This window comes from Amblyraja radiata, chromosome 19 (assembly GCF_010909765.2).
Source record: "Amblyraja radiata isolate CabotCenter1 chromosome 19, sAmbRad1.1.pri, whole genome shotgun sequence".
Classification (NCBI taxonomy): domain Eukaryota; kingdom Metazoa; phylum Chordata; class Chondrichthyes; order Rajiformes; family Rajidae; genus Amblyraja; species Amblyraja radiata.
Window position 1 is genome coordinate 20,088,146 of NC_045974.1, and position 26,862 is coordinate 20,115,007.

The window sequence follows — 26,862 nt, forward strand, 5'->3', positions numbered from 1 at the left end:
ATCCGGAGAAAACCCACATGGTCACAGGGAGAACGTGCAAACTCCGCACAGACAGCACCCATAGTCGGGATCGAGCCTCGGTCTCTGGCGCTCTGAGGCAGCAGCTCTGCCACTTGGCCACTGTTGAGCTTAGTTTCTGATGGGTTTTTGGTGTTTTGGGGAAGAGGGGGCGTGTTCAAGGGTGAGCAGTAATTCCAGCGCTGGAGCTGGGTGTGTCCATTGTGTAGTATTGAAAAATTAAAAGGCAGCTGCCATGGTCTGGCACACAGACAGTGTTGGAGTGGGACGACTGCATTATTGAACAACCCATGTAGGAAGGAACCGCAGATGCTGGTTTACACCGAAGATACGCACAAAGTCCTGGAGTAACTCAACGGGACAAGCAGCATCTCTGGAGAGGAAGGGGTCACAGTTTCGGTCTGTAACAACTTAATCACCGCCTTTGTTGTCTCTGAATATCGCAGGTCCTTCTAGCTTAGTTTATTGTCATGTGTAGCGAGGTACAGTGAAAAGCTTTTTTGTTGCCTGTTATCCAGTCAGCGGAAAGGCAATACATGATTATAATCAAGGTGTCCACAGTGTACAGATACAGAAATAAAGGGCGTAACGTTTAATGCAAAATAACATCCAATAAAGTCTGATTAAAAGTAGTCCAAGGGTCTCCAATGAGGTAGATGGGAGGTCAGGACCACTCTCTAGTTGGTGATAGGATGGTTCATTTGTCTTTCAGTGGACACCTTTCCTATTATACTGGACTCGCTGAATGTCCCTATCCAGCTATCTAGCAAGTTAAACAATGAATCCAATAAAGACCCGTAGACACGAGATGTCGTTGATGCTTTACTGTATTCAACTGTGAAACTGTAACATACAAGCAGAAAAGGAAACAGCATATTTGGTTACGTTATACACTTGTTATAGGAACATAAACTATGATGCCACCACCAAATACAGTGCTGTTATGTGAGAAACCAGCCAGGGGACATGAAACATTCTTAACTGTGTTAATAATAACAATCCTGCTCAATAACGTTTATAGCATATAAAGATGCTGTTATAACAAACATAATTACTCACAGACATTGCGTCTAACAAACTGGTGGGGTAGGATGGCGATAGATTACACGCTGAGAATTACACTGTCTAAACACCATAAGGTGCCCTCTCTGAGCTGGACTAGTTTATGATGACTTCTTGTATAACGGGAAAGGTAACTCAAAGCTGTAGGAACCTGAATATCCAGCAGGTGGCATTAATGCATGTAAACAGAATGTGGTCCAGCACACCTATCAATGCACCTGTCCAAGTGTATCAAATGTTTTGGGGTGAAGGCAGGAGAATGGGGTTGAGAGGGAAAGATAGATCTGCCTGATAGACAATGGGTGCAGGAGTAGGCCATTTGAGCCAGCACCGCCATTCACTGTAATAATGGGGTACTGATCATCCACAATCAGTACCCCATTCCTGCCTTCTCCCCATATCCCCCGAGTGACTCCGCTATCTTTAAGAGCTCTATCTAACTCTCTCTTGAAACCATCCAGAGAATTGCCCCAATTGCCTTCTGAGGCAGAGAATTCCACAGATTCACAACCCTCCGTGCGAAAAAAAAAATCCTCATCTCTGATCTAAATGGCTTCCCCGTTATTTTTAAACTGCGGCCCCTGGTTCTGGACTCCACGAACATCGGGAACATGTTTTCTGCCTCTAGCGTGCCCAAACCTGTAACAATCTTATAAGATTATTAATCAATAAGAATCCCTCTCATCCTGCTGAATTCCAGAGTATCTAGGCCCAGCCACTCCATTCTTTCAACATATGACAGTCCCGCCATCCCGGGAATTAACCTCGTGAACCTTATGACGGAGTAGACTCGATGGGCCGAATGGCCTATTTCTGCTCCAATGACGGAAACTTCAGACTTCTTTCATGTTGAAGCTGAATTAAACCTCGGTTAAGCCGTAACCTTGAAACTGTCCCCTCGCCTGAGACATTGCAACCAGTGAGAACATCTCAACATCTACCTGGACAAGCCACCTCAGGGTGCTGTACGTTGCAATGAGACCACCCCTGATTCCAACCTCAACAAGTGGTGTAACCTCTCTCTGGTCATGGCCAGCATTGGTGGAGGTGAACCTTCTGCGAGGGCCCCCATGCTACAACGGGGTGCAGTAACAAGGAACGCCAGTTGCTGGTTTACCAAAGAAAGACACAAAGTGCTGGAGCAACACAACGGGTCACGCGCCATCTCTAGAGAACATATATCGGTAACGTTTCGGGACGGAACCCTTCTTCAGACTGACCCGAGACGTCAAGTATTCTACAGAAACTCGTCCACGCCGACCAAAATCCTCATCTACACTAGTCCCATTTTCCTGCGTTTGGCCTTTATCCCTCCAAACCTTAGTGTAATAAAAATGAACTGCAGAGGCTGGTTTATACCAACGATAGGTCAGGTGGCATCTCTGGAGAACATGGAAGGATGATGTTTTGGATCGGGATCCTTCTTCAGACTTCAGTCAGCGAAACGCCACTCATCCATGTTCTCCAGAGATGTTGCCTGGCCCATTGAGTTACTACCGCATTGTGTCTGTCCCTCCACACCTTTCCTGCCCATGTATGCATTTACAGACTGTCTGCCATCGGGGAGGAAGAACAGTAGACCCGTCTAGTCCAGCCACTCAATGCCATCACTGTTTGCTCCATCTCCCCATTGCCCTCCATGCACCATGACTGGTCTCTGCTCTGCCTGCAGTCAGCAGTGTCCTGGGTTGAAGGTTTCTCTGGACCTCGGCATCTCACCCCTAGCCAAGACCCTTGATCCCCAGCCCCGAGGTAACACCCAGCCCGACCATCCCTGACAGAAACTCAAGCAATCTCATTTTGGATTCCTGGTCGTCACTCCAAAGAGAACCGCATGGAGCTCCAATCTTCCGCCCCACCAAAGTCGCGCAGGTTTGTATGCAATTGGCTTCTGTATTTAGCATAGCATATACTAAACATAGTATAGAATTAGTGTTAGGGGTGATTGTTGGTCGGCATGGACTCTTTAGGTACGCTGTGTCTCTAAACAAACTAAGTAAAGATAACCATTGATTTTCAGCGCTAAGAAGAACAGCCAGTTTTATTTTTTAAAGAAAGAGTCATCGGCTGTTTGTGGAGGGGGGTGTAGTGGGATTATTATTTAAGGGACCACAGAGTGGGCTCCGGAGTCACCTCTGAATCCTCGACATCCGGAGACCCGTCTCAGTCCGGAGAGTGGGAGCCCCCTGGCGGGCGGAGAAACAGACCTCAGACTCACTGCCTGCCACTAGTAACGGCAACTAATCACTACTGATCACATGAATTGGCAATTAATTAGTTGAAGAAAAACCCCCATCATTTCCCCCAGGTGATGCTGACTGACCCGCTGTTAATCCAGCATTTTGGATCTCTTCAATTTAAACCAGCGTAAGAAGTAATCATTGTTAATCAATGTCTTAAGATGTCACCCATTCCTTCTCTCCAGAGATGCTGCCTGGCCCGCTGAGTTACTCCAGCATTTTTGTCTCTATCTTCGGTGTAAATCAGCATCATTGTGGAAACTTACACAATCTAATAAATAATTTGTTACTTTTTAAATTATTTTGTTTTACTATAATAAACATAGTTGTTTGCAACCGTGAAATGTTCTTTCTCCATTCATTGATCTAAACTGGCTCAGATTTCGCATCCCCCCCCCCCCCCCCCCCCCCCAACCCTCCCACACCCTCCCCCCTATCCCCGTAGTAAACACCAACTACTCCTCTGCTGCCTGACGTCGCGACTCCTGGGAAAGGAGACCTAGATACGTAGCTCCACTCTCAAACCACTCGGCCCATCGAGCCTATCCCGCCACAATCATGAGGACACCTGTAATGATGCCGAGTGAGTGGACCAGGCAGGATTTTCTTTCTCAAGGACGTCAGAGTGCTGATATAATACATATGTAATAGAAAGGGGGTCCTGCGACCTCCCGATAACCGCAGACTGTGCATTCACCCTATCTAATCCCCTCATGATCTTATACTTCTCTATAAGATCACCCCAGCCTCCTGCGCTCCAAACAACCCTATTGTAGGTAAAAAATACCCCTAATTTTAGATTATCTCACTAGGGACCCCGTGGGCCCGGGTTTAAAGACGCAGGAGTCACGTTCTACATAATTAGTTTGCCTTTATTAAATATCTGTCTGGGTGGTGCTTCATCCAACTAATTTCCTTTCCAATCTCCAGCAGATTGCCGTGTTTATGGGAATATTAATCATGTCTCTCCATCTAGCCACAAATCTGCTAAAGCCATAGATTAGCGGTGAGGATGGGGAGCGCGGTGCTTTGTTTACCTGTGGACATCCGGAGATTAGTTACCGAGCAGCATAAATCCACAGGAGTCTGAGCTTGGGACCAGAGGCACTGGCATCTCCAACGCCACACACAAGGTAAGATTGTCTCTCTGCCTCGCTGTCATCTCTGGCCGTTCCTTCTCTGCCCCGGTGTGTTCTTCGAATCCCCTGAATGTCCATTCCTCGTTTTCCCGACTGCGGAACCTTGGACTTGAGGAAGGACGCATTTATCCCAAGGATACAGAACATGTTGGGGAGGTCCACTGATAGTCAGTTGTACAGCGTGTAAACAGGTCCTCCTTGCCCACACCGGCCAACATGCCCCACTACATCTACACTGGTCCTGCCTGCCTGCGTTTGGCCCGATTCCCTCTGAACCTGTCCTATCCATGTACCTGTCCAAATGGTTTTAAAACGTTGTGATAGTACCTGCCTCAACTACTTACTCCAGCACCTCATTCCATATAACCGCCACCCTTTGTGTAAAAAAATATTTCCCCTCAGTTGCCTATTGAAAAATCCCCCCCACCCCCCACCCACCCACCCACCCACCCTCACTTTCGATGTCCTCTGGTTCTCGATAAGCAGGGAGGGTGAGATTGTAGCTTCTCAGGGTGATGGTTAGGAGCTGCATTAGCCCTGGGCCACTGAACACGGACATCCGTGCCTAAAGCCCATTCTCCTTGCTTGCCTGTTACCCTGGGGTAATGTGTAAGAAGGAACTGCAGATGCTGGTTTACATGGAAAATAGACAACATGCTGCAATAACTCAGCGGGACAGGCAGCATCTCTCGGAGAGCAATCCAGTGGATTGAACACATTTGTTCTGAACCTTGTCGACCTCGACTTTTCCTCTCCTCTGACTCTCAGTCTGAAGAAGCGTCTCGACCCGAAACACCATCTATCCATTTCTCCACAGATTCTGCCCGACCCGCTGAGTTCTTCCACCACGTTGTGTTGAAGGCAGGGGGAGGGGGAGTGTGGAGCTGGTGATATGTGACTGCTGTACTTGTTGTGATGTGTTGCAGCATGCGGGTGCTGAGTCTGCTACCTCTGCTCCTGTCTCTGGCCGCGGCGAGGGCCCAGTGCTCGCTGATCAGACACGTGCTGTACGTGGAGAAGGAAGGGTGCAACTTCTGCATGGCCGTCAACACCACCATCTGTGCCGGCTTCTGTATGTCACAGGTAGGTCAGGACGGCCTGGGACAACCGTGCACCCCTCGCCGGTCAGAAACACCCATTACATTTCTCCGCACATGCTGCCTGACTTGCTGAGTTACTCCAGCATTTTGGTCCTTCTTTGATATCAATCATCATCTGCAGTTTCTTATTAAAACCTTTCTTATCCATGTACCTTTCCAAATGTATTTTAAATATTGTTATAGTACCTGCCTTAACGACCCCCCTCTGGCAGTTTGTTCCAATACTCGCCACCCTTTGTTTGAATAAGTTGCCCCTCAGGTTCCTATTAAATCCTTCCCATTGCATCTTAAAACAGTCCCTCCAGCTTTAGACTCTCCTGCCCTAGGGAGAAGGCCGTGGCTATTTACCCTAGTCACACACCTTATGATTATAAAAACAACCTCCATAAGATCACCCCGCAGCTTTGTGACTCGAGACAAAATAAAAATCCTCACCTATTCAGCCTCTCCTGTTGACTCAGACTTGGCAACATCCTTGTGAAACTGGCCTGCATCCTCTCCACTTTGCTGACATGCTCTCTGTACAACATCTCCCCCCCACCCCCCAAGTGTGGTTGTACCAACATCGTATACAGCTGTGACATGACATCACTACTCCTGTAGGGGGAGGGGGGATGCGAAATCTGAGTCAGTTTAGAGGATTCAGATCAATGAATGGAGAAAGAAGGCAAGTGTGTCAAACATCTTCTGTACCACCCTACGTACCAGTGTTGCAACTTTCATGGAACGTTGTAACTGTAGCCCCCAGGTACAACACTCCCCAGAGTCCTATCATTACTGTCTAAGTCCTTAGTTTAGTTTGAGTTTCGTTTATTATTGTCATATGTCCCAAGGTTCAGTGAAAAGCTTTTATGTTGCCTGCTATCTAGTCAGTGGAAAGACTATACGTGATTACAATCAAGCCGTCCACAGTGTACAGATACAGGATGGAGGGACTAACGTTTAGCACAAGGTAAAGTTCAATTAAAGATTATGCAAGGGTCACCAATGAGGCAGCTGGTAAGACAGGACCACTCTCTAGTTGGTGAGAGGATGGTTCAGTTGTCTGGCAAATAGGACTCGGTTAGATGGGGTGTCAAGGGCGACATGGGTGAGTTGGGCCGAAGGGCCTGTTTCCGTGCCGTATGACTAAGTGGATGTTATCTACGTGGACTAGTAAGACATTTGATTAAGTTCCACATGGTAGGCTGATCAGGAAGATCTCCAAGCCCTGCCCTGGTGTCCTACCTGAACGCAACATCTCCCACTTACCTGAATTAAGCTCTGTCTGCCATTCCTCGGCCCACTTGGTCAATTGATGAGGATCCTGGTGGGATTGAGGTCGTAACGTGCAGGTTAATTTGCTTCCACTGTGGAAAGGGACACATTGCTGGTGCCCATCCCTGCTCCCCCTGGGAGAGTGCGATCATCAGAGGTGGGTGTAGGATGCACTGGTGGGCCTCGCACTTGTGTGGGCACAGTCACTGCACCACAGTTAGAATGTCACCGCTCCCATGATGGCCACCCAACCCCAGATCAGCAACAGGCATTGGGAGCACAATAGGGAGCAGCTGCCTGAGGAAGGCTCCCGACCCAAACAGCAAATGCCCATTCCCTCCATGGATGCTGCCTGACCCGCTGAGTTCCACAAAAATCGTAGACCATAAACACAGGGGCAAAATTAGGCCATTTGCCCTGTCAAGTCCACTCCACCATTCTATCATGGCTGATCCATCTGTCCCTCCCATCTCCCTGTAACATTTGAAGCTCTTATGGGCCTGTCCCACTTGGGCAATTTTTTGGGGTGACTACAGGCGACTGCCGCAAAATTTTCAACATGTTGAAATTTTTCTGCGACAGTGGCAACAATTTTTGCTGTCTGTTGTCGCCAGGTATCGTAGGTGAATACCATTAAAACTAGTCCCTGACAGTCGCCTAAAGTGTCGCCCAAGTGGGACAGGCCCATTACTAATCAAGAACTTGCCAATCTCCTCTTTAAAAATACCCAATGACTTGGCCTCCATCACTGTGGGCAATGAATTCCACACATTCACTATCCTCTGGCCAAAGAAATTTGTTCCTCATCTCCAATCCTCCAGCACTTTGCGATTCGGTAAAGAGCTGCCGTTGATTTAATGCCACGTTTGTCCACACCTGATGAATGTGTGTTGTGTTGTAGGACGTCAACATCAAGGCGCTCCTGCCCAAGATGGCCCTGGCCCAGAGGGTGTGCACCTACCGGCACATGGACTACATCTCCATCCGGCTTCCTGGGTGCCCGCCTGGCGTGGACCCGGTCTACAGACTGCCCGTGGTATTGGGCTGTGTGTGCAGCCAGTGTTCGACCGACACCACTGACTGTACCACCGGCGTCGAAGCGCCTCTCCACTGCACGAAACCTCAATGGCACATCCCCGCATCACGCTCCCCCCTCCTCCTCTTCTCCGCTACCCCCCGCAAGCAGGAGGCTAATCACGGTCTCGCTCCATTCAATTGATCGATTCTTGCTCCTCCCCCATCCCTGCTCTGTAACCCTCTGCTTAACAGGAATCCATCGTTCTCTGGCGATTCAGTGCACACATAATGCAGCAGCTTTCAGAATTCACCGCCACTCTGTGCACAAAGAGCTTCTTCCTACATCACAGACTGGCACTAGGACAGCTGCAGTGCCGAGGTTGGCCAGCAGCTGGCAGTGTTGCTCCACTTTCCCTTCCCTGACCACAATCCATTGATGGGAGACTATGAAACAAAATTACAAACTTACCACTGCGTGAAATTCAAAAGACAAACAATTATTGTACCTGACGAAATACAGATTATCGTGTGGCATTAAGTTTGTTACAATACTGTACTCAGTACCAGTGTCATAACATGGAAACAGGCCCTTCGGCCCACCTTGGCCATGCCGACCAAGTTGGCATACTGGGTTAGTGCCATTTGCCTGCAAATGTGTTTTATAAGTTGTAATTGTATCTGTGTCCATAGCTTCCTCTGGCAGCTCATTCCAGATACAGACTACCTACCCTCTGAGCAAAAACGTTGCCCCTTGAAGTCCCATTTAAATCTCTCCCCTTTTACCTTAAACCTGTGCCCTCTAGTTTTAGAATCCTCTACCCTGGGAAAAAGACTGGGAGCATTCACTTTATCCATGCCCTTCTTGATCTGAGGTCATCCCTCAGCCTCCTACGCTGCAGATAAAACATTCCCAACCTATCCAACCTCTCCCTGTAACTCAAGCCCGCAAGCCCAGATAACATCCTGGTGAATCTCTTCTGCAACCTTTCCAACTTAATGCCACCCTACCTGTAGCTGAGCGACCAGAACTGTAAACAGTGCACCAAGTGAGGGTATGCCTGAATGCAAACACAGAGAGGATTGAATAACCTGCGACGTTGTCTCTTGTTGCATTCTGTCTTCTGTGAAGTGGTGTCCGAGATATTTCACCATTCCAGCTATGTTTGGTCACCTGCGACATTTTCTGAATCTTCCAATAAAGAGATTTTTCAAAAGCACTTTTTGTCATCGTCAGAACCATTGCAATGACTAACTGTTCAACATTTAAGGTGATTCAGTTTAAAATCCATTCTGCATTATCAATCAGCCAAGATGGATACATCTTCTCTGCACTCTTCCCAGCTTGATGGCTTCTTTCCTCTAGCAGTGACCAAAACTGAACACAATACTATAAATGCGGCATCATCAATGCCGTATATTTTTAATCAAGAATATATTTTTTAAGAGAAGCATTAGTAAATATTTCTGGACAGGGCGGAAGTGTGGGCTCCAGGTAATTTGCCTGAGACTGGGCGGCAAGTAGGCAAAGTGCTAGAGCGCAATAGACCCGGGTTAGACTCTGATTACGGGTACTGTCTGTATGGAGTTCGCACGTTCTCCCTGTAACACTATTTTCTGCCCTCTGGTATTTTTCTCTTTGTACTACCTGTTGTGGGTGCCGACCTGATTATTACAATCAATCTGAAGAAGGGTCCCGACCCAAAACATCCATGTTTCCCCGAGATGCTGCCTGACCCGCTGAGTTACTCCAGCATCTGGTGTCTTTTTTTTTTGCAAACCAGCATCTGCAGTTCCTGGTGTCTACATCCTAGAAACTATGGGGGGGGGGGCCTCATTGAAACTGGTCGAATAGCGAAAGACCTGGATAGAGTGGATGCTGAGAGGATGTTTCCACTAGTGGGAAAGTCTAGGACCAGAAGGCAGAGCCTCAGAATACAAGATGTACCTTTAGAAGGAAGAAAGGAGAAATGCACCTAAGATGAGGAGGAATTTCTTTAGCCAGACGGTGGTGAATCTGTGGAATTCATTGCCACAGACGGCTATGGAGGTCGTCATTGGGTATTTTTAAAGTGGAAACTGACAGGTTCTTGATTAGTAAAGGCGTCAAAGATTACGGGGAGAAGGCAGGAGAATGAGGCTGAAGGGGGAGAGATAGATCGGCCATAATTGAATGACTGAGTAGACGCGATGGGCCAAATAGCCTCATTCTGTTCCAATGACTTATGAAGTTGGTATTAGTGTATTTTCACAAGACTCTATGTCATCCCGTTTTCTCATCGACGCCCTACAAACCTGCACGTCTTTGTGATGTGGGAAGAAGCCGGAGCAGCCGGAGGAAGCGTCTGCTGTCACGGAGAGAATGCGTAAACTCAGCATGGACAGCACCCGAGGTCAGGATTGAACCTGGAACTCTGGAGCTGTGAAGCAGCAGCTCACGGTACATAGACACCAGCCTTCTGTAAAGCACCTTGTCATTGAGACTTTACTGGAAGAATCAGTACATTAAACTGTACCTCATGTTAGACGTTCCCAGAGCCCAATTACAAAAACATCGCTGGAAATGACAGGGAATAAACACTGATACAGTCCGGCAACATGTTTCAGCTTCCATTGTAAAATCTTTGTATAGAAACACTGACTAAAACTCCGCTGCCTCACTCCCAACATCACTCCACCATTGCCAGGTCCCTCAGAATGTTGCCTCTGGCTTTCTTCGCCTTGGAACTCGGTCGAAGGACTTCACTTTTTCTCTTTTTGGCTTCAATTTTGTTCCTGTGCTTCTTTAATTTCTTCCTCGCGGCCACGTCCGGGTGTGCAACAGCCTGTTCAGATCAGAACGCAGAGAGGATGAATATACACGGGTCCCTCTCACACTGACGGGCACAGCACAGGTTACAGGTCACAGGTCACCACAGAGGTCAGGCCAAAGCTGGGCTTCGTTTCCAGGGGGACAGGGAGACGTGGACAGGGCAGAGGGCGAACCAGCACAAACCTACAACCTTCTCCCCATGACTGGGCTGGTAGGGAGAGAGAGGGAGGGAGAGAGAGGGAGAGAGAGAGAGGGAGAGAGAGACAAACAGAGAGGGAGAGAGGGAGACAGAGGGAGAGACAGAGGGAGAGATAGGGAGAGAGACAGAGAGAGAGAGAGAGAGAGACAGACAGAGAGAGAGACAGAGAGAGACAGACTGAGAGAGAGAGACAGACAGACAGAGAGAGAGAGAGACACACAGAGAGAGACAGACAGAGAGAGACAGAGAGGGAGACAGAGAGGGAGAGTGAGAGAGAGACGGAGACGGAGGCAGGGACAGAGAGTACGAGGCAGCCCCACTGGGAAATAAGAGGAGGGGCAGTGGGACTAGCCCAGAAGCTGGCATGGGACTGATGGGCCGAATGGAGAGGTGTCTGTGAAGATGGCGGGTGTGAAGGGGAAGAGTGAGATCGCACCTGTATTGCCTTCTGCCTCTTCCTCAGAGCCCGGCGCTGGTGGCTTTGTCTCTGCACCACAGCAAAGCTCATGGAGAAGGTTTCCAGGCCGACCAGCTTCTTCAGCACCTCGATGATTTCCTGGGACAGGGTCCTCAGCGTCGGGTCTGAAAGAAAGCGCAGGTCAGCTCGGCCCCAAGACCAAAGACTGGCAGGTGTATCTGGCCCATCAGTGGCTCGCTCAGAATTAGCCGCGCAGAAGGACTTGCATTTCTACAGCCCCCTCCACAATGATAGATGCAAGATGGCCCCGGGGTGAGGCCACTCTACGTGCTATCCCAGAATAAGATCAACTATGATCCATCATGATCGTTTCTCTTGCTTGTGTATGAGGGCACTCGCGTACACTCTGACTGGCTCGCACACACAGCTTTACACTGTACAACGATACATGTGGCAATAATAAACTAAACTATCTTGAAAAGTGCTTTATAAATCCACAGGGAAATTTGTGCAATAGTGAAAAATCAGGTCATCTATAATCGTTACGTCCCTGTACTTTCGTTTATTTTAGAGACAGGCCCTTCAGCCCATCGAGTCCATGCCGGCCAGAGATCAGCTGTTCACACTAGTTCTATCACATCCCAATTTTGCATCCACTCCCTACACACAAGGGGCAATTCAAATGAGGGCCAATTAATCTACTACAAACCCGCACGTCTTTGGGATGTGGGAGGAAACCGGAACATCCGAAGGAAATCCTTGTTGTCACAGTGAGAACGTGCAAACTCCACACAGACAGCAGCCAAAGTCAGGGTCGAACCCGGCTCTCTGGCGCTGAGAGGCAGGGGCTCTATCAGCTGCGCCACTCTGCCACCCAGTCCACGTTTGCTGGTCCTGGTGCCCAGAACATTGGGCAGGACTGGCACTGTGGTGCAACAGCAGAATTGCTGCCTTACAGCACCAGAGACATACAGGTTTGTAGGTTAATTGACCTGTAAATTGCCCCTAGTGTGTAGGATAGAACTAGCGTACGGGCGATCGTCGGTCGGCATGGACTCAGTGGGCCGAAGGGCCTGTTTCCACACTCTATCTCTAAAAACTAAAACGCTCCATCACCGGGGTGACTGGGAACTATAAGCAGTCTGTTTGCAGCAGGTGCCGTTTCACAACGAGCTGCATTCAGCACAAGGTCCAAGTGGAAGGGGCATCACCTTGCTCAGCGTACGTGCTGTTTAATTCCCTGTAAAGCGGAGCGACTATCGTCGGCAGAAAAGGCTTCACTCTTTCGCTTCCCAGATCCATGGCGATTGCCCCGAGGAACTTGAAGATGCAGGTCCGCTGGAGAAGGAACATCGAGAAGAAAGTCGATTAGAAAGACGATTTAAGGCCAATGACTAAGAGGCCTTGGGACCGAATCGATCTCAACCTAGTCTCAAAGTTTAGTTTGCACAGTGACGCAGCAGTAGAGCTGCTGCCTTACAGCGCCAGAGACCTTGGTTCAATCCTGACCACCGGTGCTGCCTGTACGGAGTTTGCACGTTCTCCCTGTGACTGCCTGGGTTTCTGCCCGGTGCTTCGGTTTCCTCCCATATCCCAAAGACGTGCGGGGTCGGTGGGTTCATTGAACACTGTAAATTGTCACTGGTGCACAGGTGAGTGATAAGGAGGGGTGGAGTCGATGGGAATGTGGGGAGAATAAAATGGGGGGGGGGGGGGGGAAGAGAAAGGAAGGGGCATGGGCTGAGGCAATGTGTGACCAGGCTAAGCTTGAATCATGTCAGCGTTCAGAAGAATGAGAATTAATTTGCTGAAATATAAAATGCCAGGGGGGTATCTAGACTGTGGGTGTGGAGAGGACGTTCCCTCACATGGGAGAGGCCAGGACCAGACGTGACTGTGTACAATAACCGGCTGCCTATTTCCGACGGACGGGATATTTTCCTCCCCGATGGTTCAGATCTCTTCACCGCTCTTTAATAAGTGAATATTTTAAGTGAGAAGTAGATGGAACTGCGATGAACGAGGAACGACAGACTATCAGGGATAGACAGGAGCAGCCAGCGATGGTCTCTTTAAAAAAGGACGCAACGTGCTGGAGTAACACAGCGGGTCGTGCAGCACCTCTGGGGGTCACATGTATGGGTGACGATTCGGGTCGGCAACTAGTTCTTGGTTTCTCGGCGGCATTAAATGCTGGCCCAGGTCGAGGTGCTGTGATCTGCTGCAGCTACGAGAATACATGCTGGTGTGTGTGTGTGTGTGTGTGTGTGTGAGAGACACAGTACCTTCAGGGGTATTTTCGGGCTGTATGCTGCCTCTCTCTTGGCAACGATGCAGAGTTTCCGGATCAGCCACATCAGGTTTGTTCTCTTCTCGTCGGTCACGCTGGCACCTCCAGCCCTCGGCTCCTCGCCCCCCTCTGCTCCGAGCTCACTCTCGCTTCCCTCCTTCTCCTCCTCTGTGGTTACCTGGCCGCCTGGTTTCAACAGGTACATGATCTTCGTCACAAACAGCAAGTTCTTCACGACCTGTGGGCCACAGCAACACTGAGTTTCATGACGTTGAGGTGAATCTTCGAAGGCGATTAGCGAGGACGTTAGCTAGGCCTAAAGCACCACATGCACACGGCCAACACTTTAATCCAGACCGTTTGAAATCGAAGCCTCTGTGCACCAGACCACCCTAACGTTATCAGACTGAAGACACAAAAGCCTTAAAGCACGTACCACCAGATACAAGAACAGCTTCTTCCCTGCTCTTATCAGACTACTGAATGGTCCTCCCATAACCTAGAGTATAGTCCTGATCTTCCAACCTACCCCATTGCAGTCCTTGCACTTTTTATTCTTTAACTGTAACGTTACAACCCTGCAACTATTTTCTGGTATTTTTATCTTTGCACTGCCTGTTGTACTTGTGTATGGTTTGACTGTACTCATTCAGTATGATGCGCCTGACAGCAAGCACACAGAGCTATTCACTGTATCTTGGTATAGGTTGCAATAACAAATCAAGCACGCACGCATAGCTCTCACTCTGCCTGGTCCCAATCGTGCCCAACCCAGGCGACTATATGCATGCTAGCCACAGAAGCAGATCCACAATCGCATATCATAATCACTCCATACTCTTCAATCTCTACTCCTACAGCAACATATCTTACTTTAACTATGACTTCTTAAACCCCTCTATCCTCAGACTATCTTTGATCAAGGTTTTACTTTGCACTAAACGTTATTCCCTTATCATGTATCTATACACTGTAAACGGCTCGATTGTAATTATGTGTTGCCTTTCTGATGAGTGGATAGCCCGCAACAAAAGCTTTTCACCGTACCTCGGTACACGTGACAATAAACTAAACTGAACAGAAATGAGCCCCTCACCTGATCCCCCAGCGCCTGGTCCAGGAACTTTGACTGCAGCTGGTGACAAAATGCCAAAGCCAGGTCCTTAGTCTGAAACAGAAATATTTACAAGTCATTAACCGTTACAGTACATTAGATTGCAATTGTACCCGCTTCTATAGCTTCCTCCGGCAACTCATTCCAGATACGGACTACCCTTCGAGTGAAAAAGTTCCGACCCGAGGTCTCTCTTACATCACTCCCCTCTCACCTTAAGCCTGTGCCCTCTAGTTTCAGAATCCTCTACCTGAGAAAAAGACTGTAATTAAATATGCCTCTGCCCCCACCACCACCCCTGCCAGTGAGTTTCAGGCACCCACCACCCTCTTGTGTAAAAAAACATGCCCTCAGATCTCCTTTAAACTTTTCCACTCTCACCTTAAAGCTATGCCCTCTAGTCTTTGACATTTCCACCCTGGGAAAAAAAGGTTCTTACTGTCTACCCTATCTACGCCTCTCATAATGTTATAAACTTCTACCAGGTCTACCTACCCTCAACCTCCGACGTTCCAGAGAAAACATCCAAGTTTGTCCAACCTCTCCTTATAACTAATATCCCCTAATCCAGGCAACATTCGAGTAAAACTTTTCTGCACTCTCTCCAAAGCTGGGGGAAAAGATTTTAACAGGAACCGGAGGGGTAACTTTTTTTAAACAAGTGATGGTGAGTGTATGGTACGAGCTGCCGGAGGAGGAAGTTGAAGCAGGTACTATCGCAATATTTAAAAACAGGTACATGGATAGGATAGAGGGATATGGGCCAAACGCAGGCATGTGGGACTGGATGGGATATTTTGTTCAGCATGGGCAAGTTGGGCCGAAGGATCTGTTTCCGTGCTATGATTCTATTCTTCCTGCAATGGGGTGACCGTCTAATACGAACATCTGCCAGTTTTGGCTCTTCTGACCTCTCGACGCTCCTCAAACAAAGAGGATTAGTTCATTGTAACGACTGAATCCCTCACTGTCCACTCATCCTATACACATGGTTTTCAATGACCGCCGTCTCGGCCTCTCCTTTTGCCGAGCTACCCGTCCTGCATTGTTACAAAACACAGCTGACGATGCCCCCACTGATGATCTGCTGCGATCTGCCCGGCAGCAGAGGCCTCTCGAGCACTTTGGTACCTTAACATCCAGCTCTTTCCACAGGAACTGTGCCGCTGGTGTCTGCGACACGCTCTTCCCCGGGACCAGGGACTTGTCGGTCCTCCACCTGGCCACCAGTTCCTCCGGCTGGAGGGAGGCGAAGAGCATTCCGAGGATCTGAGCGGCGGTGAGCCAGACCCAGGAGTGCGGGTGCCACAGGTGAGCCTGGATATGATCTGTCGACAGATAGAGAGAGTCAGGGCCAACTCTGCCCAGCAACGGTGGCCCAGTGGTAGAGTTGCTGTCTTACAGCGTTAGAGACCCAGGTTCGATCCGGACTATGGGTGCTGTCTTTACAGAGTTTGTACATCCTCGCCGTGACCGCGTGGGTTTTCTCCAAAGGCGTGTAAGTTTGTAGGTTAATTGACTTCGGGTAAAAATTGTAAATTGTCCATAGGGTGCAGGATAGTGCTAGTTAGTGTACGGGGTGATCGCTAGTCAGCGCTGTATCTCTAAGTATACAGTAAAGTCTAACTACCCCACACAACAACCCTCACACACTCACCAACAATTCTTGCCCAACCACCCTTGCACACCAATCCTCTCACACTCCCCCCAACAACCCGGCACACCATCTCTCGCACACTCCCCACACTCTGCAGTAAAACGCATCGTCTATGCAGTCAAACACGTTGGCGCAGTTAAATCTGGAGAAACACCCCAGGGGAAACAAGGACTGTACAACATGGAAAGGCCCTACGATGGCAATCTAAAATTAATCCCATCTACCTGCACCTGGACTATATCCCTCCATTCCCTGCCTGCCCAAGAGCCCGTCGAAAAGTCTCTTAAACATTGCCATTATATCTACTTCTACAACTTTCCCCTGCATCACATTCCAGGCATTCACCACCCTGTAACAAAACTACCGGCCCACACATCTCCTTAAATTTCCATCCTCTCACCTTCAAGATATGCCCTCCTGTCTTTGACATTCCCACCCTGGGAAAAAGGTTCTGACTGTCGACCCTATCTATACCTCCTTTATATACTTTCACCAGGTCTCCCCTTAGTTTCCGAAGCTGGACCAGTGTTTTATAAAGCTACAAAATGACTTTACAATGTTTATACCACGTCCTGTCACTGGATGGTTATCATTGAGTACATTTCAATATACACCATGCCCGAGCCTTCACACACATAGTGAGTAGAGAATCCCAAAGATTTACCACCTCTCTGTAGCTGCAATATTATATTCTGCAGGCACGAAGTTCTGGAGTAACTCAGCGGGTCAGGCAGCATCTCTGGAGAACATGGATAGGCGACGTTTCAGTTCGGGGCCCTTCTCCTTCACTTGTATCCACCCATCACTCACTAGACTTTGTCCCCATCCCACTTTTCTCTTCCAGAATTCTCACTCCCACCACAATCAGTTTGAAGAAGGGTCCTGACTCGAAACATTACCTATCTGTTTTCTCCAGAGATGCTGTCTGACCCGCTGAGTTACTGCAGCATTTTGTCTTATTCTGTCCTCCAGCATTTGCAGTTCCTTGTGTCTACCATATTCTGCAGTTTTTATGCGACCCTGATGTACTCATGCATGATATGATTTGACTGGATAACAAGCAAAACGATCTCAGTACATGTGACGATAATTAACCAATATGTGGGAGCTCGACCCCAATGACTGAGAGAAACAGTCAGCCACTGCCGGATTAGTTTGTTGGGTGGTAAATGCAGATACTGCATCTGTCTGATTACCGGTGCTTCTCCCCCCCCCCCCCCCCCGGCAATGCCCCACCCGTGACCCCAGTGGACGGTTCAGGGACAGACGTACCCCAGATGTTTGTGAGGACACGGCTCGGTTTCAGCAGCTGGATGAAGCTGCACTCCTTCACCAATTTGACGGTCAGCGTCAAGAGGCTGAAGAGCAGTCGGTCTGCGGCCTTCTCTTCCCCCTCCTCCTCGATCTGAGCAAAGGCACAAGCAGCAGCAAGTCAAGAGGAGGCTGCAGTTATCCGCAATCCCGAGCGGCATTGTTTATTGTGTGTCCCAGGCAGTCTGTGTCTGCTCACTGGTCCCGGTCCCTTACAGCCCAGCGGCTGGTGAGGCCACACATCAAGCATCAGGGGGGTATGTATCCACTCTCTCACCACAACCTTTCTCATGGCGGGCATGGATAAAGTAAACGCACAGTCTTTTTCCCCAGGGTACAGGATTCTAAAACTAGAAGGCACAGGCTTAAGGTGAGAGGAGAGAGATATATAAATTGGACATTAGGTTTACAAGGTTAATTCCTGGGATGGCGGGACTGTCATATGCTGAGAGAATGGAGCAGCTGGGCTTGTACACTCTGGAGTTTAGAAGGATGAGTGGGTATCTCATTGAAACATATAAGATTGTTAAGGGCTTGGACACACTAGAGGCAGGAAACATGTTCCTGATGTTGGGGGAGTCCAGAACCAGGGGCCACAGTTTAAGAATAAGGAGTAAGCCATTTAGAACTGAGACGAGGAAACACTTTTTCTCACAGAGAGTGGTGAGTCTGTGGAATTCTCTGCCTCAGAGGGCGGTGGAGGCAGGTTCTCTGGATGCTTTCAAGAGAGAGCTAGATAGGGCTCTTAAAAATAGCGGAGTCAGGGGATATGGGGAGAAGGCAGGAATGGGGTACAGATTGGGGATGATCAGCCATGATCACATTGAATGGCAATGCTGGCTCGAAGGGCCAAATGGCCTACTCCTGCACCTATTGTCTATTGACATCAGGGGAAACATTTTCACTCAGGGTAGTCTGTATCTGGAATGAGCTGCCAGAGAAAGCTATAGAAGCGGATACAATTATGACTTATAAAAGACATTGGGACAGATATATGGATAGGAAGGGTTTATCAGGCAACTGAACAGTCCTCTCACCAGCTAGAGAGCTGTCCTGATCTCCTACTTCCTCATTTGAGATCTCTGAACTATCTTTAGTTGGACCTCAAAGTTGTATCTTGCACTAAATGTTGTATTATTTATTAGTCTTTTCATTGACTGGATAGCAAGCAACACAAAGCTTTTCACTGTACCTCGGTACACGTGAATGAACTAAACTAGAGGGATATGGGCCAAATGCAGGAAAATGGGACGTCTAATATGCCAACTTGGTCAGCATGGACAAGGTGGGCAGAAGGGCCTGTTATGATACTCTATGACTCTGTACAATGGTGTGAGTAGACCATTAGATAGCCCCTTGTAGACACCGCAAGGCGTGACGATCTCCAGCAGCACAGACAGCGGTGAACAAAGCACAGGACTCACATTCTGGAATCTTTCTGGTTTTATTTCCGCCTCAAGAATGGGTAGAATGGTGGCAAAGCGTTTTTCAAAGAAAACTCCTTCTGCTTCCACGAAGAGGCCACAGGTGTGGGCAGCCAGGCGGCGATGAGAGACCTGCAGCAGGAACACAGCCCCAGACACCGTCAGTCAGTCCTCCCGCGGCATCTCCAACCCCCCACCCCCAGCCCCACCGCCGTGCCCTCCTCACTTTAGAGATACAGCGCAGAAACAAGCCCTTCGGCCCACTGAGTCCACACCGACCATTGATCACCCCCTCTACACCAGCTCTGACCTACACAGTAGGGACAATTTACCAAGGCCAATTAACCCACCAACCTGTGGGATGAAACCGGAGAAATCCCACACCTGGAGAAATCCCACATGGTCACAGGGAGAACGTGCAAACTCCGAACAGACAGCACCCGTAGTCCGGGTGCAATTTCCACCCTGCACTCAAATTTACCTAAGACCATCTCTGACACCTCCCTCCCCTTTCTTGATCTGACGTCCATTGCAAACCCACTGACTCCCACAACTATCTCGACTACACTTCATCCCACCCTGTTTCCTGCATAGACTCTATCCCCAACTTCCAATTCCTCCGTCTACGCTGCATCTGCGCCCAAGATGAGGTGTTCCATACTTGGAACACCTCATGAACCTGACAGTCAATGACCCTGACAGTCATTTCAGGTTGGGCAGAGGTTCACCTCCACGTCCACCAACCTCATCTACTGTATCCGTTGTTCAAGATGTGGATTTTTATAACATCGGCGAGACCAAACGCAGACTGGGCGATCATTTCGCTGAACACCTTCGCACAGTCCGCCTGAACCAACCTGATCTCCCGGTTGCTAAACACATTCATTCTTCATCCCATTCCCACACAGACCTTTCTGTCCTCTGTCTCCTCCATTGTCAGAGTGAGGCTAAACGCAAATTGGAGGAACAGCATCTCACATTTCGCTTGGGCAGCTTACAGCCCAGTGGTATGAATATTGATTTCTTCATCTTCAGGTAGCCCCGGCATTCCCTCTCTCTCTATCTTTCCCCCACCCAAGTCGCACCAGCTTCTTGTTTTCACCAACAAACTGCTAAGAACGGCATGTTTCCTTTATCAGCGTTACTTGTTTGCATATTTTTCATTCATTGTTCTTTATCTCTCTAGATCATTGTCTTTGTCTCTCATTTCCCTTATCCCTGACAAGTCTGAAGAAGGGTCTCGACCCGAAACATCACCCATTCCTTCTCTCCAGAGATACTGCCCATCCCGCTGAGTTACTCCAGCTTTTTGTGTCTATCTTCGGTTTAAATCAGCATCTGCAGTTCCTTCCTACACATTTGGTCTGCTTCTGTGCTGTGTGACTCCTGCCGTGTGCAGAGATGGACCCTCTCAACACCACTGCGGTTTCTGACCCTGGGACCCACCTTTTTGCTCTCAAACCAAGTCAGGACCAGAGCAAACATGGCGTCCTTGCGCTGGCTGTCCACTTTGCTCAACAGTGACCGGGTCGCCAGGGCCGCCATCTTCTTGCACCTCGGAGAGTCGTCATTCACCATCATCAGGGCCACGGGGATGAAGAAGAGTGCGCAGTGCTGGTGCAGCAGGTCCTGCAACGGCAGCAGAGGAGGTTCAGAGGCATGCAGCATTGCCGCGCGCAGACAGCGTTTACTGACCGCCGCAACCCTTTCCGCGGCAGAGATCGAGGGCGGCACATCGGGTAGAACGGCTGCCTCACAGCGCCAGAGACCCGGATCTAGATCCTGACCTCTGCTATTGTGTGTGTTTCCTCTGAGTGTTCCAGTGTCCTCCCATGTCCCAAAGACATGCGGGTTTGTGAGTCCGGCCTCTGTAAATTACCCTCAGTGTGTAGAGAGGTCTAAGGAGCGGTATCGCCAGAGCCTGACCATGTACCTTTCAAAGGCCTGACTGTCAGACAGGCTGAGGGATGATATTATAGAGGTGTATTATATCATGAGGATAGGGTGAATGCACAGAGTTGTTTACCCAGGGTAGGGGAATCAAGAACCAGACATAGGTTTAAGATGAGAGGGGAAAGATTTAATAGGAACCTAAGGGGCAACGTTTACCACTTAGGTGTATGGAACAAGCTGCCAGAGGAGGCAATTGAGGCAGGTACTATCACAACATTTAAAAGACATTTGATTAGGTACATGGATAGAAAAGGTTGAGAGGGTTATGCACCAAACACAGGCAGGTGGGACCAGCATCTTGGTCAGCATGGACATTGGGTCGAGGGAACACGTATGAGCAAATTGAACTCAGCAACGAGATAAAATGAGACATACCTGTGGAAAGGACTGAAATATACAAGCCAACATTTCCAGCGTAGACTCTCTTCCTATTTCATGTTCATAGCTAAACACAGGAAGAAAAAAAAAATCAAAGGAGAAACTTCAGATCCTGGTTTACAAAAAATAAGCAAGTGCTGGACTAACTCAGCAGGTCAGGCAGCAACATGGGTGGGCGACGTTTTGGGTTGGGACCCTTCTGCAACCTCCGTTGGGGGGGGGGGGGGGGGGGGGAAGAGTAGGAAAGCTGGAAGGGAGGTGTGGATGGGACAAAGCCTGGCAAATGATTGGTGAACACAGGTGAAAAAGTGTGAAATAAGGAAAGTGTGAAAGATATGCAAATTCTGAACCCAGAGGGAATATAGGTGAAAGGGGAAGGGGAGAAATGGGAGCAAATCCGGAGGTGCTTAAAGGAGGAAAACGGGGAGGGGGGGGGAGATGAGAGGGGAAAGGGAGATAGGGGGTTATTTGTAGGTTTATTACCTAAGAGTGGAGAATTCAAAGTCCACTGAAGTGCACAACATTCCATCATTTTGTCAGGAATTGATCACGTTTTGCTTGGTCTATTGCCCACCCCAGCTCCAAAGCTGTTGTGTAAACTTGTGCTCCTACTGTTATCCGCTACTTTCACCACCTGTCTCCATACAGGAGACCTCCATCAGTAATCCCGAGCAATGCTCAGCAGTATTGCCCCCCTCATGCAGTGCATCCCAGTGGGACCTCTCCAATGTCACACACACACACTAAATCCCTAATTGCATCTTTACATTTCAAGAGATCTTACCCTTTGGTGCGTAGCAGGCTGAGATTTACAAAACCACAACGGGCAGAGATGAAGTGGAAGGTCACGGTCTTTTCCCCAGGGTAGGGGAGTCAAAAATTAGGGGGTATGCTGGGGAAAGATTTAAACGGGATAAGCTTTGCCATATCGGGCATTCTGGACATCTGGAACGAGCTGCCAGAGGAAGGGGTGCTGGTGCAGTACGATTGCACTATTTAAAAGCCGTTTGGACAGATAAATGGATAGTAAAGGATTGGAGGGATATGGGGGCAAATGCAGGGAAATGAGACTGGTTCAGGTAAGCACCGATCAGCAAGGACGGAATGGGTAGAAGGGCCTGTTTCCGTACTGTGACCATGTTCGTAAGTTTCCGGGTGCAGAATTAGATAATTCAGCCCATCGTCTGACCCCAGCCGTTCAATCGTAGCTGATCTATCTCTCCCTCACAACCCCATTCTCCTGCCTTCTCCCCATAACCCCTAACACCCGTACTAATCAAGAATCCGTCAATCTCCACCATAAAAAAATATCCATTGACTTGGCCTCCACAGCCGTCTGTGGCAATGAATTCCACAGCTTCACCGCCACCTGACTAAAGAAATTCCTCCTCATCTCCTTTCTAGAAAAATGACCAAGTCTCTGCCAATCGAAGTCATCACCCCGGCAACGTTCCAAGCGACTCTATTGTTTAAATAAAGAACAATGATTTAAGGTGAAGAGCAGTCAGAAACCCAGCGGAAACGTACGAGAGCTGCGCCACAATGAAGTCGAGGTGAGTCTTCAGCTCCTTCCCCAGAGGATAGTCGAGAATAAACTTCATGTAAACCTAAAGCACGGAGGAAACACAGTTAGGAAACTGGGACACCAGGCAGACATGTATCATCGGACAGGTACACAAAATTGCTGGGGAAACTCAGCGGGTGCAGCAGCATCTATGGAGCGAAGGAAATAGGCGACGTCTCGGGCCGAAACCCTTCTTCAGACTTCGGCCCGAAACGTTGCCTATTTCCTTCGCTCCATAGATGCTGCTGCACCCGCTGAGTTTCCCCAGCAATTTTGTGTACCTTCGATATTGCAGCATCTGCAGTTCCCTTTTGAACACATGTATCATCAGACATATTGGTTGAGTTTAGTTTATTGTCACCTGAACTGTACGGTACAGTGAAAAGCTTTTTGTTGCATGCTATCCATGTAATAGGAAAGACTACACACTGCACAACACTAACCTCAGCAATATGACTTCGGTTTTGCGCTATTATGGTCTGGTTACTGAGTATTATTAATTTATTGTATTGTTAATTATTGTCTACTTATTTGCTGTGTTGCTGCGTTAATGGGCCAGTTAAACTACAGCAAGTAAGAACTATACGGTATAGATAGACACAAAATGTTGGAGTAACTCAGCGGGTCAGACAGCATCTCTGGAGGAAAAGGTTGGGCAAAGTTTCAGGTCGGGACCCTTCTTCCGACCGGACCCGAGACGTCACCCATCCTTTTTCTGCAGCATCTGCAGTTCATTATTTTGACAAGAATTTCCAGAATCCTTCGCCCCAAGCCCAGCGGGTGGACCGCGCGTTGAATGGATGGAACTCTGAGGCTGGGACTGGCCCTGACATAGAAACATAGAAAATAGGTGCCGGAGTAGGCCATTCGGCCCTTCAAGCCTGCAATGCCATTCAATATGATCATGGCTGACCTGACGACACTGCACGCGGATGGGCTCGCTCGGCCCGGTCACGGCGAGCTTGGCCACTTTCTGCATCACTTCACCCATCTCCGGCACCAGCAGCCTCCTGGACAGAATCGCCTGCAGACAGACAGAGAGAGAGTGCAATTACACAGAGTCCTGCAGTCACAGTGGTAGCTGGAGAGAATAGTGGGGATCAGAGCCCTGCAGTGGGGATGTTAGCCGGCGGTTGGGGAGAGCAGGGCGCACTCAAAACAAACTGGACAATCTCAGGAATCTCCCCTAGCCTCCGTCCAGGGGCAATGGACGCTGGTCTTTCCAGCAACACACAAACACAGATGGCACCATTTAGGAGACAGTCAGACACACAAATAGGAAGGGGCAGAGGCATACGGATACGTGCAGGCAGAGAATATTAGTTTAGACAGGAATTATAGGCATAAAAGTGGAGGGCTGAATGGCCTGTTCCTGCACCGTACTGCCTTGTGTTCGAATCCACACCTCAAATAAGAATAATATTAATTTTCATGATGTTATCTCTCCCTTCTTCCATCCTCCACTTGCTCTGCAGACTGGCTTTCAATCTGCCTTTGGGTGCTGTCGGTGTGGAGTTTGCAAGTTTCCTCCGGTTTCCTTCCATATCCCAAAGGTACGCGTTAAAAGTTACTGTAAATTACCCCCAGGGAAGGGGGAGGGTTTGGGGGTGGGGAAGGGGGGTGAGGTTGATGGGGAATGAGGGGAGGACAAGATACATTTAGCACAGATGGACAGCCAGGCCAGCACAGAATTGGCAGGCAGAATGGCCATCTACATCTGTGCTGGACACAAAATGCTGGTGTAACTCAGCGGGTCAGGCAGCATCTTTGGAGAGAAGGAACGGGTGACGTTTCGGGTCGAGACCGTTCTTCAGTGCTGTTGGACTCTCTCTGATCCCGACCCAGCCAACCGGCACCAGAGGACTGGACCTCCCTCCCTCTGTCCCTGCTCTCCCATCCCTCTTGTGAACCTTCAACGTGTCCTTAATATCTTTTATCGAGTTGATTCTTAAATAATAATCCTAATAATAAATAATACCCAACGACATTTGCATCCTCCACAACGGGAAGATTTACCACTTTAACCGTGCGACACAATAAGGTCGACTTCACCCACCTTCAAGAGCCCGAATGCTGTCGCCTGCCGTGACGTATCATAAATGTCTTCCTCAGCGTAGCCCAGTAGCACCTGCAACTGCTTGTCTGTCAGCGTGTGCTTTGTCACAGTCTTCACCAGGATGGATATCGACTGTGGAGCAAAAATAGAACACAGATAACCATTCAACCCCAACAAAATTGTAATCAGACCACTGTTTGGTCCTCCCATAACCTAGGACATCGTTGCAATTTTCCAACCTACCTCATTGCAGGCATTGCACATTATTATAAATCCCTTTCTCTGTAACCGCAATCACACAGATAACTCACCAATGCCTCTATTTCCTCAGAAGACGAAGGAGATTTGGTATATTTGGTAGGACAGACTGACTAGCTGCATCACTGCCTGGTTCAGCACCTTAAACGCCCAGGAATGAAGGAGACTACAGAGAGCAGTGGACACTACCCGGCCCATCACAGGTACTGACCTCCCCACCATCGAAGAGATCTACAGGAGTTGCTGCCTCATAAAGGCAGCCAATATCCACAAAGAGCCACACCACCCTGGCCACGCTCTCATCTCGATGCTACCATCGGTTAGAAGGTACAGGAGCCTAAAGACCGTGAGCTCCAGGTTCAAGAACAGCTTCTTCACAACAACCAGCAGGCTCTTGGAACATGGCACAACACTAACCTCAGCAACTATGATCTTCTATGGACTGTGTCTATGGTTGCACGATGGAATTTGCATTATGATGCATCCAATGTTTATTAATGTATTATATTACTGATTATTACATATTCTTCAATGTTTCAATTATTCAGGGTGTTGAGCTGCAGCAAGTACAAATGTTGATGTTCTGTTGCCGAACAATGACAATTAAACTCTCTTGACTCTTGCTCTGACTTGACTCGTGCTCCACCTGTGGCAGAGCCTGTTGCTCCCACAAGGGCTTCACTGGTCACTTCAGAACTGTGCGAAGTAACTCAGCCCCCCCCCCCCCGACGGACTGTCCGAGAGTCAGGGGTTAGCAGAGGAGAACTGGTAAAGACACAACGTGCTGGAGTAACTCAGCGGGTCAGGCAGCATCACTGGAGAAAAGGAATAGGTGATGTTTTGGGTCGAGGCCCTTGTTCAGACTGAGAGTCAGGGGAGAGGGAAACTAGAGATATGAAAAGCTACAAAGAACAAACAAATGAAAGGCATGCAAAAGGACAAATCAAAGCCAGCAATGATGTTCAAGGAATGGTGGAGCCCACAATGGGCCATTGTTGGCTGTGGAGAAGGTGATAACGAGTGGATACAAACGATGAAACTAAACAGGATGACAGTGAAGAGGGACTGAGAATGAGGGAAAAATAAAGCAACCCCACTAGGGGTGCGTTGTACAACGTACCTTGAAGCAGTTAACGACGAGATGGAAGTTCTCCCCTCTGGCTGCCCCAGCCTTGGCGTAGTCCTTCAGCAACAGGAAGAGCTGCTGAGTGAGCTGCCCGGCCAGACTCTCCACCGACCTCAGCGGGAACCTCAGCACGCAGGATAGGCACTGCAAGGCAGTGGTGATCACCTGCGTTCACAAGGACACCACAACTCAGCAACTGTGATCGCACAGGAGGACATGACAGACCAGAGCACGTGCTGGAGTACAATATCAGCTTCCCTTATGGATCTTTGTCACTGAATCATTGACCCGTACTCCAATAAACCACTGCCTGCTGTCCCTTTCCACCCAGCTCCATGCAAGACAGTCATACATCACGGAAACAGGCCCTTCGGCCCAACTTGTCCGTGCCCCATCTACACTAGTCCCACCCGCCCTCCTGCACTAGGCCCGCTTTGGAAACTTCTCTGCTACTTCATTTTATCTTGCGAAT

At 48.9% G+C, this 26,862-nt stretch overlaps 2 protein-coding genes across 2 annotated transcripts in view; one reads left to right on the forward strand and one right to left on the reverse strand.

Moving 5' to 3' along the window:
• The first annotated feature begins 5,386 nt into the window (after positions 1-5,386).
• Positions 5,387-8,409, forward strand: LOC116983943 (thyrotropin subunit beta-like). The gene is made up of 2 exons (XM_033037888.1): positions 5,387-5,542; positions 7,718-8,409. Exons 1-2 carry the CDS (start codon positions 5,387-5,389, stop codon positions 8,033-8,035), a joined length of 474 nt encoding a protein of 157 aa, XP_032893779.1. The 3' UTR covers positions 8,036-8,409.
• Positions 8,410-10,292: 1,883 nt separating this feature from the next.
• utp20 (UTP20 small subunit processome component) overlaps positions 10,293-26,862 on the reverse strand; it is a 79,833-nt gene continuing 63,263 nt past the window's right edge. Inside the window, exons 49-62 of the mRNA XM_033037889.1 lie at positions 26,385-26,555; positions 25,007-25,138; positions 23,864-23,974; positions 22,914-22,993; positions 21,384-21,453; positions 20,502-20,684; positions 19,056-19,187; positions 17,593-17,725; positions 15,795-15,991; positions 14,646-14,717; positions 13,545-13,787; positions 12,471-12,597; positions 11,278-11,423; positions 10,293-10,655 (exon numbers count right to left, since the gene is read on the reverse strand). Of these exons, the coding sequence (XP_032893780.1) occupies positions 10,500-10,655; positions 11,278-11,423; positions 12,471-12,597; positions 13,545-13,787; positions 14,646-14,717; positions 15,795-15,991; positions 17,593-17,725; positions 19,056-19,187; positions 20,502-20,684; positions 21,384-21,453; positions 22,914-22,993; positions 23,864-23,974; positions 25,007-25,138; positions 26,385-26,555 (1,953 nt within the window). The 3' untranslated portion in view covers positions 10,293-10,499. The remainder of the gene's footprint in view (positions 10,656-11,277; positions 11,424-12,470; positions 12,598-13,544; positions 13,788-14,645; positions 14,718-15,794; positions 15,992-17,592; positions 17,726-19,055; positions 19,188-20,501; positions 20,685-21,383; positions 21,454-22,913; positions 22,994-23,863; positions 23,975-25,006; positions 25,139-26,384; positions 26,556-26,862) is intronic.

Bases quoted from the DNA above. Each gene is read 5' to 3' on its own strand.
- LOC116983943 (XM_033037888.1), top strand. From the start codon at position 5,387: ATGCGGGTGCTGAGTCTGCTACCTCTGCTCCTGTCTCTGGCCGCGGCG. The intron at 5,543-7,717 runs GTAGGTCAGGAC...GTTGTGTTGTAG, and splicing joins CCGGCTTCTGTATGTCACAG to GACGTCAACATCAAGGCGCT.